This window comes from Camelina sativa, chromosome 14 (assembly GCF_030686135.1).
Source record: "Camelina sativa cultivar CO46 ecotype springtype chromosome 14, ASM3068613v1".
Taxonomy (NCBI): domain Eukaryota; kingdom Viridiplantae; phylum Streptophyta; class Magnoliopsida; order Brassicales; family Brassicaceae; genus Camelina; species Camelina sativa.
In genome coordinates, this window is record NC_141893.1 from 24,451,478 (window position 1) to 24,466,123 (window position 14,646).

Here is a 14,646-nt window from a genome sequence, read left to right on the forward strand (position 1 = left end):
GGATCTAGATGTTCCTTTGCTTTAGAAGGCTTCTCAACATGGGCTGGACTTGTTTAGGCGCCTCATGGTACGGATGGCCCATCGCATTGTACGGACGGTGCTTGTACAGACGGTATGGTACAGATGGTGCTTGTACGGCCGGTATGGTACGGATGGTGCTTGTGTGTGTGAGTTCTCATACTCCCCCTCAAGCTTAAGCGACTTATTGTCGATAAAGCTTGAAGATCATGAACACCTACCTCATTAAAAACCTTAGTATAGAAAACCACTTGGGAAAAACTATACTTAAGGGAAAAAGAGTGTAGGTGCCATGTGAGAATGCTCATGGCCGAGTGAGGTCTATAAGACCAAGTTTAGAGTGAATATACTCACACACTTGTGGACTGGCTGCCTTGGTGAGAATGTCAGCTAGCTGTTCAGAACTTTTAGTGTGGCAAGGGAGAGTGACACCAAGTTGAATTTGCTCCCTTACTTTGTGACAATCAACCTCTATGTGTTTTGTCCTTTCGTGAAACACAGAATTAGTGGCTATGTGAATGGCTGCCTCATTATCACAATGCATTGTGATAGGTCTTGATGACTCTACTCCAAGATCCTTGAGTAAAGCTTTAAGCCACATCAGTTCGGTAGTCAGTTTTCTCATGGCCCTATACTCGGCTTCTGCACTTGAAAGGGATACCACCTTTTGCTTCTTGCTCTTCCAGGTGACAAGGTTTCCTCCTAGGAACGTGCAATACCCTGTGGTTGATCGACGATCGTCACGGTCTCCGGCATAATCCGCATCATAATATCCCACCAACTCCGTGTTTTCATTGCGTCCCATCCAAATTCCTTGTCCTGGTGCTCCTTTGATATATTTGAGGATGCGATTCACCATGTTCCAATGATGGACAGTAGGGTTTTGCATGTGTTGGCTAGCCTGGTTCACAGCAAAACAAATATCAGGTCGAGTAATGGTAAGGTATATAAGCTTACCCACTAATCTCCGATATCTCGTGACATCTTCAAATGGAGCCGCCTCAAGCTCCCCCTTGCCTCCTGCCTTATAGTTTTCTTCAAGTGGTGTTGTCACAGCCTTTGAACCAAGCTTTCCTGCTTCACTTAAAAGATCAAGTGCATATTTTTTTTGTGATAAGAATAATCCCTCATTAGTCCTATATACCTCTATCCCAAGAAAATATTTGAGCTCTCCAAGGTCTTTAATGTCAAAAACTGATTTAAGGAAATCTTTAGTCTCTTTAATACCTACCTTGTCATTTCCAGTTATGATGATATCATCAACATATACTAGAATGACTACAATACCTTTATCACTTGGTAGTGTGAAGAGAGTATGGTCAGCTTCCGATTTGCAAAAACCTCTTCTAAGTAGGGTAGTGCTCAGTTTGTGGTACCATGCTCTTGGTGACTGTTTTAAACCGTAGATGGCCTTGTGGAGCTTAAAGACTTTTCCCGGGCCAATGGTGTTTTCCAGACCAGGTGGTGGTCGCATGTAGACCTCATCTTCAAGTTCCCCTTGTAAGAACGCATTTTTAACGTCCATTTGCCAAAGCTCCCAGTCCAAGTTGGTGGCCAGTGATAGAACAACTTGAACAGTGTGTAGTTTGGCCACCGGAGCAAACGTATCAAGATAGTCCTCCCCGTACGTTTGCGTGAACCCACGTGCGACTAGGCGGGCCTTATGGCGTTCAATCTCCCCGTCACTCTTGTATTTGATAGTAAAGATCCAGCGTGATGTGACTGCCTTCTTCCCTTTGGGTAAGTCAGCTTCATCCCATGTGTGATTTTTCTCCATGGCCAGTTTCTCCGCATGTACCGCATCGCGCCATACCTTGTGTTCCTTAGCCTCATCATAAGTTTGTGGAACCCAATGCTTATCAATTTGGCCAAGAAAGGCTTGGTGTTCCATAGGAAAATGAGCAAGAGTGCACACTGCTTGAATGGGATGGGCAACGGCCATGTTGTTGTAGTACACTCGAGAGTGTTCTTCCAGTGAGATGGGTCAAACTTGAGACGCTGGCTCCGTCGTAGTGGTATGACTTCCTCATGATCATTATCTTCATGGGCGTCCTCGTTTTGGCCGGTTGGTTCCTCAGGATGCATTTCCTCCTCGAGGCTTTGTGAGAGTTCGTCATTGGGTGCGGACGGGTCACCTGAAGTGGGCTGAGTAGGGACTGTATCTGAACCAGTTGGGTTGGAGTCAGTAGGTGGAACACCTTCTTCTGGTGCGTTTGGCCCGGAGGGATTGTCACCGTCCCGATTGGTTTCGACCCCTAGCCTTTCAAGTATGATCCGAAGGTTCTTGGCACGATCGGATGGTGAGGTTGATATTTCTCTAAGTTCATCCCAATTTTTCTGGTCATAATATCCTCGAGTTTCCACAAACTTCACATCACGAGACACCAGCACTCGTCTAGTCTCAGGATCATAGCATTTATAGCCCTTTTGTGTGGTAGAGTAACCAAGAAACATGCTCTTGGTACTCTTGGTGTCAAGCTTGTTGCGTAATTCTCCTGGTTTTAACACAAAACACACATAACCAAACACACGTAAGTGATCAATAATGGGTTTCTCTTTGTTTAGTACCTCAAACGGTGATTGATCTTGTAGGATTTTTGTTGGAATGCGGTTGATGAGGTAACATGCCGCAAGAACTGCATCTCCCCAAAAGCGTTTTGGAACATTTGTATGGAACATCATTGAGCGAGCCACCTCCATTAAGTGTCTATTCTTTCGCTCAGCTACACCATTTTGTTGTGGAGTGTATGGGCAGCTTGTTTGATGAATTATGCCACGGTTGGTGAGGTGTTGTTTGAAGGTATGACTTGTGTATTCTCCACCATTATCTGATCTCAAAATCTTTATTTTTGCATTATAGTGGTTAGTTACATAATTTTGAAAGCTAATAAATGCTTCAAGAACTCTATCTTTAGTAGGAAGAAGTGTGAGCCATGTATATTTAGATTTCTCATCAATGAATGTAACAAAATACTTTTGATTTTCTCTAGACAAGCAAGGTGATGTCCATACATCAGAGTGAACCAAATCAAAACAATTTTCATAAATAGTCAATGATTTAGGAAAAACAGATTTGCAATGTTTACCAAGGATACAAGCCTCACACTCATCATTTTTAAAAGAAATATTTGGAAAAATTAATTCTAGAGCTCTAGAGTGAGGATGTCCTAGTCTAGCATGCCACATAACATTGTTTTCTTGAACATTAACTGAACTAAAACAGGAAGAATTTGAAGAGGAAGATATATTTAGGTCCTTAAGCAAGTAGAGGTCATCTTGAGTGACTCCTTGGCCAAGAACTTTACTTGTTTCAATATCCTGAAAATACACATTATTAGGACCAAATATAGCATAACAATTTAAATCAGTGGTGGCTCTTTTAACTGATAAGAGATTGGAGGTAAAGTTAGGCATATAAAATGCTTTAGAGGATTTATCAAATAATTTTAAGTTTCCTATTCCCCTAATAGGTACCTTCTCACCATTAGCTATAGTCACATTCCCTATGGCAGGTTTAATGTCACTAATTAACTTAGGGTCACTAATCATATGGTGTGATGCACCAGAATCTACAATGAGAGGTTTATTCGGTTTAAGAGCAAGGAATGAGTTACCGGAGGCCTCCTTGAGGGCTTTGATGAGAGCATCAAGGTCTGATTTCTTTACCAATTCAGAGGAGGCAGCGAGAGCAACTCCATTACCTCCGGAGACTTGGTGGCCTGAATCGGAGGTCGTTGCTTCTCCCACCATTGTTGCTTGATGCGCTCGTGGTGGCCCTCCTCGGTTGTTCATGGACCGATTGACTCGGAGATGAGGGTGGAGGATCCAGCACCTGCTCTTGAAGTGGCCAACCTTCTTACAGTGGTCACAAATAGGAGGGTTTTTGTCATCATGTTTGAAGTAACCTTTATTTGCGGAAGCTATCTCCACTTTGTTGGCCGTTACAAGCTCTCCTTTGCTCCCAAACAACCCCATGGAGCCATGCTCCTTTTGGATCTGGCTACACACATCATCTAGACTAGGGAGTTTATCTGACCTCAAGATGTGTTTGATGAGATCATTGTAAGAAGGATTTAGTGTGAGAAGTAGACCGAACACCTTGTCCTGCTCTCGCCTCTCGTTTAGTATGGCAGGATCAAGTGTGGCCGGCCTAAGCATCTCAAGCTCAGCCCAAAGGGACCTAAACTTCCCAAAGTGTTTGGTGAACTCCATGTCTTCTTGGCTTAGGTTGCTAATGGCCCTCTTGATTTCAAATACTCGGTTTAAGTTGGTGGTGTTGCCGAACACATTTTGTAATGTGTCCCACAGATCCTTGGCCATCTCGCAGTATGAGTAGGCTTCAAGTATTGGAGCATCAAGAGAGTTTTGAATGATGGCGAGAACACTTTGGTCTTCTTGAAACCATTTGTCTCCACCACTTGTGACCGCTTCTTTGCCGTCTACGATGGACTCTTCCTTTGGAGCCTCACTCGTGGTAATATGGGTCCAAAGCCCTCGGCCGCATAGCGCCGTCTTTGTGGTCCTTGCCCACAACAGGTAGTTCTCTCCTTTGAGAGTAACTGGAACGATCAAGGTCTTGGTACCTTCCATGGTGTTTTGTCCGCTGGTCAATAGCTTTATCCAACGGTTAAAAGAAATCGCTTCTTGCGATTGAAACAGAAATGAAGGGAAGTATTAGGAGCAGAAGTGATGAATGGGTGAGAGATTGAGAACTAGGAGCAACCTTGCTCTGATACCATGTAAGTTTTAGGTTCAAGAAGTGAGAGAGAGAGACAAAGTGTAGTGAGAGTAAGTTAGTTTGCGGTTTTAGGTTTAGTAATTGGATAGGAGTGTAAGAGAATAGAGAGAGAAGTGTAGAAGAAGAAAATAGCTTCTTACTTAATATGGTACCTAGATCAACCTACTTATAGTCATTTACAAACGGGATATTCTAATAAGATGCTGTACACGATTTTACACAAGGATAGTGACATCTCCTTCCTTAACCTATACATGTGATATATGTTTGACTTAAGACCTCCCACTTGCCTCAAACTCGCCAACGGCTAATAGGAGAAGGATCTAGATGTTCCTTTGCTTTAGAAGGCTTCTCAACATGGGCTGGACTTGTTTAGGCGCCTCATGGTACGAATGGCCCATCGCATTGTACGGACGGTGCTTGTACGGACGGTATGGTACGGATGGTGCTTGTACGGCCGGTATGGTACGGATGGTGCTTGTGTGTGTGAGTTCTCATACTTAGAAGCTGTAACCAGCTTTGTTACTGTTTCTAGGGTTAAAATGTATCCTAATCCAATGTAAATGACTAGTTATAGGAGGTTGAGATGGATTTGGAGAGTTTAAAAAACACTTATACCAATTTTGTCCCAAAACAGGCTAAAACCAAGAAAACATAGCTTAGAAGCTTCAAACAGCTTTGTTAGTGTTTCTCGGGTTGAAATGTATCACAATCCAATGCAACTGACTAATTATAAGAGTTTGAGATGGATTTGGAGAGTTTAAAAAACACTTATACCCATTTTGTCCCAAAACAGGCTAAAACTGAGAAAACAGGGCTTATAAGCTGTATACAGCTTTGTTAGTGTTTCTAGAGTTAAAATGTATCTTAATCCAATGTAAATAACTAATTATAGGAGATTGAGATGGATTTGGAGAGTTAAAAAAATACTTATTCCTATTTTGTCCTAAAACCGAGAAAACATAGCTTAGAAACTGTAAACAGCTTTGTTAATGTTTCTATAGTTAAAATGTATCACAATCCAATGCAACTGACAAATTATATGAGTTTGAGATGGATTTGGAGAGTTTAAAAAACAGTTGTACCCATTTTGTCTCAAAATAGGCTAAAACCGAGAAAACAGGGCTTAGAAGCTGTAAATAGCTTTGTTAGTGTTTCTAGTGTTAAAATGTATTATAATCCAGTGTAAATAACTGATTATAATAGCTTGAGATGGATTTGGAGAGATTAAAAAGCACTTCTTCCTATTTTGTCCTAAAACAGGCTAAAACCGAGAAAATACGGGTTAGAAGCTCAAAACAGCTTTCTTATGTTTTTATGGTTAAAATGTATCATAATCCAATGCAACTGACTAATTATAAGATTTTGAGATGAATTTGGAGAGTTTAAAATACCCTTATACCCATTTTGTCCCAAAACAGGCTCAAACCGAGAAAATAGACTACAACCGAGAAATCAATGCTGAGAACCTGTAAAGAGCTTTGTTAGTGTTTCTCGGGTTTAAATGTATCACAATCCAATGTAACTGACTAATTATAAGAGTTTGAGATGGATTTGGAGAGTTTAAAAAACACTTATACCCATTTTGTCCCAAAACAAGCAAAAACCGAGAAAATAGGGCTTAGAAGCTGTAACCAGCTTTCTTACTGTTTCTAGGGTTAAAATGTATCATAATCCAATGCAACTGACTAATTATAAGAGTTTGAGATGGATTTGGAGAGTTTAAAATACACTTATACCCATTTTGTCTCAAAACAGGCTAAAACCGAGAAAACAAGGGTTAGAAGCTGTAAACAGCTATGTTACTGTTTCTAGGATTAAAATATATCATAATCCAATGCAACTGACTATTTATAAGAGTTTGAGATGGAGTTGGAGAGTTTAAAAAACACTTATACCCATTTTGTCCCAAAACAGGCTAAAACCAAGAAAACATGGCTTAGAAGCTGTAAACAGCTTTGTTTGTGTTTCTAGGGTTAAAACGTATCGTAATCCAATGTAAATGACTAGTTATAGGAGGTTGAGATGGATTTGGAGAGTTAAAAAAACACTTATTCCTATTTTGTCCTAAAACCGAGAAAACATAGCTTAGAAACTGTAAACAGCTTTGTTAATGTTTCTAGAGCTAAAATGTATCACAATCCAATGCAACTGACAAATTATATGAGTTTGAGATGGATTTGGAGAGTTTAAAAAACACTTATACCCATTTTGTCTCAAAATAAGCTAAAACCGAGAAAACAAGGCTTAGAAGCTGTAAATAGATTTGTTAGTGTTTCTAGGGTTAAAATGTATCATAATCCAATGTAAATGACTGATTATAATAGCTTGAGATGGATTTGGAGAGATTAAAAAACACTTCTTCCTATTTTGTCCCAAAACAGGCTTAAACCAAGAAAATAGGGGTCAACCGAGAAAATAGGGGTTAGAAGCTCAAAACAGCTTTCTTATGTTATTATGGTTAAAATGTATCATAATCCAATGCAACTGACTAATTATAAGAGTTTGAGATGGATTTGGAGAGTTTAAAATACACTTATACCCATTTTGTCCCAAAACAGGCTCAAACCGAGAAAATAGGCTACAACCGAGAAACAATGCTTAGAACCTGTAAACAGCTTTGTTTGTGTTTCTCGGGTTAAAATGTATCACAATCCAATGCAACTGACTAATTATAAGAGTTTGAGATGGATTTGGAGAGTTTAAAAAACACTTATACCCATTTTGTCCCAAAACAAGCAAAAACCGAGAAAATAGGGCTTAGAAGCTGTAACCAGCTTTGTTACTGTTTCTAGGGTTAAAATGTATCCTAATCCAATGTAAATGACTAATTATAGGAGGTTGAGATGGATTTGGAGAGTTTAAAAAAAAATTATACCAATTTTGTCCCAAAACAGGCTAAAACCAAGAAAACAGGGCTTAGAAGCTTCAAACAGCTTTGTTAGTGTTTCTCTGGTTGAAATGTATCACAATCCAATGCAACTGACTAATTATAAGAGTTTGAGATGGATTTGGAGAGTTTAAAAAACACTTATACCCATTTTGTCCCAAAACAGGCTAAAACTGAGAAAACAGGGCTTATAAGCTGTATACAGCTTTGTTAGTGTTTCTAGAGTTAAAATGTATCTTAATCCAATGTAAATGACTAATTATAGGAGAGTGAGATGGATTTGGAGAGTTAAAAAAACACTTATTCCTATTTTGTCCTAAAACCGAGAAAACATAGCTTAGAAACTGTAAACAGCTTTGTTAATGTTTCTATAGTTAAAATGTATCACAATCCAATGCAACTGACAAATTATATGAGTTTGAGATGGATTTGGAGAGTTTAAAAAACACTTGTACCCATTTTGTCTCAAAATAGGCTAAAACCGAGAAAACAGGGCTTAGAAGCTGTAAATAGCTTTGTTAGTGTTTCTAGGGTTAAAATGCATCACAATCCAATGTAAATAACTGATTATAATAGCTTGAGATGGATTTGGAGAGGTTAAAAAACACTTCTTCCTATTTTGTCCTAAAACAGGCTAAAACCGAGAAAATACGGGTTAGAAGCTCAAAACAGCTTTCTTATGTTTTTATGGTTAAAATGTATCATAATCCAATGCAACTGACTAATTATAAGAGTTTGAGATGGATTTGGAGAGTTTAAAATACCCTTATACCCATTTTGTCCCAAAACAGGCTCAAACCAAGAAAATAGGCTACAACCGAGAAATCAATGCTGAGAACCTGTAAAGAGCTTTGTTAGTGTTTCTCGGGTTAAAATGTATCACAATCCAATGCAACTGACTAATTATAAGAGTTTGAGATGGATTTGGAGAGTTTAAAAAACACTTATACCCATTTTGTCCCAAAACAAGCAAAAACCGAGAAAATAGGGCTTAGAAGCTGTAACCAGCTTTCTTACTGTTTCTAGGGTTAAAATGTATCATAATCCAATGCAACTGACTAATTATAAGAGTTTGAGATTGAAACTGACTTTCTTTGTGGTGTGGTGAATGAATGATGTATGGAATGATGATGTATGGAATGAATAGAAGTCAGGGTGTTTCAATTCTCCTTATGCAGTTGCAGTATAAGAGGTGTCAGTCCTATCTGAGTGATTGTGAACAATTAAGATGTTCTCACAAAGAAAAAAATCTACACAAGCAGGCATTAAGCAATACATCTCAAACCAAACAAGACTTCTAATCTCTTAGCAAGCCTAATGGTAAGCTCTAGATCTAGCCTTATCTATGCTCCTTAGACATTGGTGTGATGCTAAGATGCTTGAAATCAAACCCTACCTTCTCAAATATAGGATCAGCATCAAGATCATCTAGCCTAGAAGAGATCTACAACAATCAAGCTTGACCAAATCAAACAAACCACAAGATCAACCCAGCCTAACCCATCCTCAAGGTCCTAAGCAAACTACTCACAAGAACACATGGTGAAATATGTCAAAAACCCAGAAAATATTGAAACTTGCATCATTAGAAAGATGAAACAGATATCTACAATATTGATGAAGGAATAAAACTCGAAATCTTAATATTTTGAAAGTTATGAAACAAACAAAATATAAGAATCTAGTCTTTCTCTCTCAAACAAGTACAAAATCTAAAATAAAAGAAAGTGCAAAAGGAATAAAATCTAAAAAAGGTAAAAACTAGGTTTTAGACTTTCTAAAAAGCTGGACTCTTTGGTGGCTGCAGGTACAAGGGCCTTATATAGGACGTGAGGTGGAAGGCCTAAAAATACAAAAAGTCAAAGCAGTCAACGGCTCGGTCAACTCGACCAGTGCTCGGTCGAGTGGCTGGTCGAGCTGGCTTCTCTCGTGCATTCTCCACTCGGTCGAGTCCTTCTCAGCACACGGTCGAGTGGTGATCGAGTGGTGCGGTCGAGTTGGACTCCGGACCTTGATTCTACAGCCTTAACTCTCTTGTTTTCTCCTCAGGATTGCTTCACTTCTCCTCAGCATTGCTTCCATGCTCCTTAAGCTCCAAAATCACCTGTTTATGCATGAAAAGATGCAAATGCAATGCAACTATATTATAATGCATGATTAGTCCTAAAGCTACACAATAATGGCCTAAATGGATAGCAAAAGATGCAAAAGTTGTGAATAAACTAAGGGAAAACAAGGTAAAATATATGAACATCAGAGATGGATTTGGAGAGTTTAAAAAACACTTATACCCATTTTGTCTCAAAACAGGCTAAAACCAAGAAAACAAGGGTTAGAAGCTGTAAACAGCTATGTTACTGTTTCTAGGGTTAAAATGTATCATAATCCAATGCAACTGACTATTTATAAGAGTTTGAGATGGAGTTGGAGAGTTTAAAAAACACTTATACCCATTTTGTTCCAAAACAGGCTAAAACCAAGAAAACAGGGCTTAGAAGCTGTAAACAGCTTTGTTTGTGTTTCTAGGGTTAAAATGTATCGTAATCCAATGTAAATGACTAGTTATAGGAGGTTGAGATGGATTTGGAGAGTTTAAAAAACACTTATTCCTATTTTGTCCTAAAACCGAGAAAACATAGCTTAGAAACTGTAAACAGCTTTGTTAGTGTTTCTAGAGTTAAAATGTATCACAATCCAATGCAACTGACAAATTATATGAGTTTGAGATGGATTTAGAGAGTTTAAAAAACACTTATTACCCATTTTGTCTCAAAACCGAGAAAACAGGGCCTAGAAGCTTTAATTAGCTTTGTTAGTGTTTCTCGGGTTGAAATGTATCAGAATCCAATGCAACTGAATAATTATAAGAGTATGAGATGGATTTGGAGAGTTTAAAAAACACTTATACCCATTTTGTCCCAAAATAGGCTAAAATTGAGATAACTGGGGTTAGAAGCTGTAACCAGCTTTGTTACTGTTTCTAGGGTTAAAATGTATCATAATCCAATGCATCTGACTAATTATAAGAGTTTGAGATGGAGTTGGAGAGTTTAAAAAACACTTATTCCCATTTTGTCCTAAAACCGAGAAAACATAGCTTAGAAACTGTAAACAGCTTTGTTAGTGTTTCTATAGTTAAAATGTATCACAATCCAATGCAACTGGCAAATTATATGAGTTTGAGATGGATTTGGAGAGTTTAAAAAACACGTATACCCATTTTGTCTCAAAACAGGCTAAAACCGAGAAAACAGGGCTTAGAAGCTGTAAACAGCTTTGTTTGTGTTTTTAGGGTTAAAATGTACCATAATCCAATATAAATGACTAATTATTGGAGATTGAGATGGATGTGGAGAGTTTAAAAAACACTTATTCCTATTTTGTCCTAAAACCGAGAAAACATAGCTTAGAAACTGTAAACAGCTTTGTTAGTGTTTCTATAGTTAAAATGTATCACAATCCAATGCAACTGGCAAATTATATGAGTTTGAGATGGATTTGGAGAGTTTAAAAAACACGTATACCCATTTTGTCTCAAAACAGGCTAAAACCGAGAAAATAGGGCTTAGAAGCTGTAAATAGATTTGTTAGTGTTTCTAGGGTTAAAATGTATCTTAATCCAATGTAAATGACTAATTATAGGAGATTGAGATGGATTTGCAGAGTTAAAAAAAATACTTATTCCTATTTTGTCCTAAAACCGAGAAAACATAGCTTAGAAACTGTAAACAGCTTTGTTAATGTTTCTAGAGCTAAAATGTATCACAATCCAATGCAACTGACAAATTATATGAGTTTGAGATGGATTTGGAGAGTTTAAAAAACACTTATACCCATTTTGTCTCAAAATAGGCTAAACCCGAGAAAACAGGGCTTAGAAGCTGTAAATAGATTTGTTAGTGTTTCTAGGGTTAAAATGTATCATAATCCAATGTAAATGACTGATTATAATAGCTTGAGATGAATTTGGAGAGATTAAAAAACACTTCTTCCTATTTTGTCCCAAAACAGGCTTAAACCGAGAAAATAGGCTAAAACCGAGAAAATAGGGGTTAGAAGTTCAAAACAGCTTTCTTATGTTATTATGGTTAAAATGTATCATAATCCAATGCAACTGACTAATTATAAGAGTTTGAGATGGATTTGGAGAGTTTAAAATACTCTTATACCCATTTTGTCCTAAAACAGGCTCAAACCGAGAAAATAGGCTACAACTGAGAAAACAGGGCCTAGAAGCTTTAAACAGCTTTGTTAGTGTTTCTCAGGTTGAAATGTATCATAATCCAATGCAACTGACTAATTATAAGAGTTTGAGATGGATTTGGAGTGTTTAAAAAACACTTATACCCATTTTGTCCCAAAACAGGCTAAAACCAAGAAAACAGGGCTTAGAAGCTGTAAACAGCTTTGTTTGTGTTTCTAGGGTTAAAATGTGCCATAATCCAATGTAAATGACTAATTATAGGAGATTGAGATGGATTTGGAGAGTTTAAAAAACACTTATTCCTATTTTGTCCTAAAACCGAGAAAACATAGCTTAGAAACTGTAAACAGCTTTGTTAGTGTTTCTATAGTTAAAATGTATCACAATCCAATGCAACTGGAAAATTATATGAGTTTGAGATTGATTTGAAGAGTTTAAAAAACACTTATACCCATTTTGTCTCAAAACAGGCTAAAACCGAGAAAACAGGGCTTAGAAGCTGTAAATAGCTTTGTTAGTGTTTCTAGGGTTAAAATGTATCATAATCCAAAGTAAATGACTGATTATAATAGCTTGAGATGGATTTGGAGAGATTAAAAAACACTTCTTCCTATTTTGTCCCAAAACAAGCTAAAACCGAGAAAATAGGGGTTAGAAGCTCAAAACAGCTTTCTTATGTTTTTATGGTTAAAACGTATCATAATCCAATGCAACTGACTAATTATAAGTGTTTGAGATGGATTTGGAGAGTTTAAAATACCCTTATACCCATTTTGTCCCAAAACAGGCTCAAACCGAGAAAATAGGCTACAACCGAGAAACAATGCTTAGAACCTGTAAACAGCTTTGTTAGTGTTTCTCGGGTTAAAATGTATCACCATCCAATGCAACTGACTAATTATTAGAGTTTGAGATGGATTTGGAGAGTTTAAAAAACACTTATACCCATTTTGTCCCAAAACAAGCAAAAAACGAGAAAACAGGGCTTAGAAGTTGTAACCAGCTTTGTTACTGTTTCTAGAGTTAAAATGTATCATAATCCAATGAAACTGACTAATTATAAGAGTTTGAGATAGAGTTGGAGAGTTTAAAAAACACTTATACCCATTTTGTCCCAAAACAGGCTAAAACCAAGAAAATAGGGCTTAGAAGCTGTAAACAGCTTTGTTTGTGTTTCTAGGGTTAAAATGTATCGTAATCCAATGTAAATGACTAGTTATAGGAGGTTGAGATGGATTTGGAGAGTTTAAAAAACACTTATTCCTATTTTGTCCTAAAACCGAGAAAACATAGCTTAGAAACTGTAAACAGCTTTGTTAGTGTTTGTATAGTTAAAATGTATCACAATCCAATGCAACTGACAAATTATATGAGTTTGAGATGGATTTAGAGAGTTTAAAAAACACTTATTACCCATTTTGTCTCAAAACTGAGAAAACAGGGCCTAGAAGCTTTAAACAGCTTTGTTAGTGTTTCTCGGGTTGAAATGTATCAGAATCCAATGCAACTGACTAATTATAAGAGTGTGAGATGGATTTGGAGAGTTTAAAAAACACTTATACCCATTTTGTCCCAAGATAGGCTAAAATTGAGATAACTGGGGTTAGAAGCTGTAACCAGCTTTGTTACTGTTTCTAGGGTTAAAATGTATCATTATCCAATGCAACTGACTAATTATAAGAGTTTGAGATGGATTTGGAGAGTTTAAAAAACACTTATTCCCATTTTGTCTCAAAACAGGCTAAAACCGAGAAAACTGGGGTTAGAAACTGTAAACAGCTTTGTTACAGTTTCTAGGGTTAAAATGTATCATAATCCAATGCAACTCACAAATTATAAGAGTTTGAGATGGAGTTGGAGAGTTTAAAAAACACTTATACCCATTTTGTCCCAAAACAGGCTAAAACCAAGAAAACAGGGCTTAGAAGCTGTAAACAGCTTTGTTTTTGTTTTTAGGGTTAAAATGTACCATAATCCAATGTAAATGACTAATTATTGGAGATTGAGATGGATTTGGAGAGTTAAAAAAACACTTATTCCTATTTTGTCCTAAAACCGAGAAAACATAGCTTAGAAACTGTAAACAGCTTTGTTAGTGTTTCTATAGTTCAAATGTATCACAATCCAATGCAACTGGCAAATTATATGAGTTTGAGATGGATTTGGAGAGTTTAAAAAACTCATATACCCATTTTGTCTCAAAACAGGCTAAAACCGAGAAAACAGGGCTTAGAAGCTGTAAATAGATTTGTTAGTGTTTCTAGGGTTAAAATGTATCTTAATCCAATGTAAATGACTAATTATAGGAGATTGAGATGGATTTGGAGAGTTAAAAAAATACTTATTCCTATTTTGTCCTAAAACCGAGAAAACATAGCTTAGAAACTGTAAACAGCTTTGTTAATGTTTCTAGAGCTAAAATGTATCACAATCCAATGCAACTGACAAATTATATGAGGTTGAGATGGATTTGGAGATTTTAAAAAACACTTATAGCCATTTTGTCTCAAAACAGGCTAAAACCGAGAAAACAGGGCTTAGAAGCTGTAAATAGCTTTGTTAGTGTTTCTAGGGTTAAAATGTATCATAATCCAAAGTAAATGACTGATTATAATAGCTTGAGATGGATTTGGAGAGATTAAAAAACACTTCTTCCTATTTTGTCCCAAAACAAGCTAAAACCGAGAAAATAGGGGTTAGAAGCTCAAAACAGCTTTCTTATGTTTTTATGGTTAAAACGTATCATAATCCAATGCAACTGACTAATTATAAGTGTTTGAGATGGATTTGGAGAGT

General features: G+C 37.2%; 1 protein-coding gene across 1 annotated transcript; it reads right to left on the minus strand.

Annotated features, from left to right (window-relative positions):
* Positions 1–322: 322 nt before the first annotated feature.
* On the minus strand, positions 323–4,608 carry LOC147928552 (uncharacterized). Its single transcript, XM_087486195.1, has 4 exons — positions 3,501–4,608; positions 1,832–2,513; positions 976–1,100; positions 323–846 (listed from the first exon to the last, which is right to left on the minus strand). Exons 1-4 carry the CDS (start codon positions 4,606–4,608, stop codon positions 323–325), a joined length of 2,439 nt encoding a protein of 812 aa, XP_087342321.1.
* Between the last annotated feature and the right edge of the window lie 10,038 nt (positions 4,609–14,646).

Bases quoted from the DNA above. Each gene is read 5' to 3' on its own strand.
- LOC147928552 (XM_087486195.1), bottom strand. From the start codon at position 4,608: ATGGAAGGTACCAAGACCTTGATCGTTCCAGTTACTCTCAAAGGAGAG. The intron at 2,514-3,500 runs GTGAGAAGGTAC...TGTTAAAACCAG, and splicing joins GAATGTGACTATAGCTAATG to GAGAATTACGCAACAAGCTT. The intron at 847-975 runs GTAAGCTTATAT...AATATATCAAAG, and splicing joins GAGATATCGGAGATTAGTGG to GAGCACCAGGACAAGGAATT.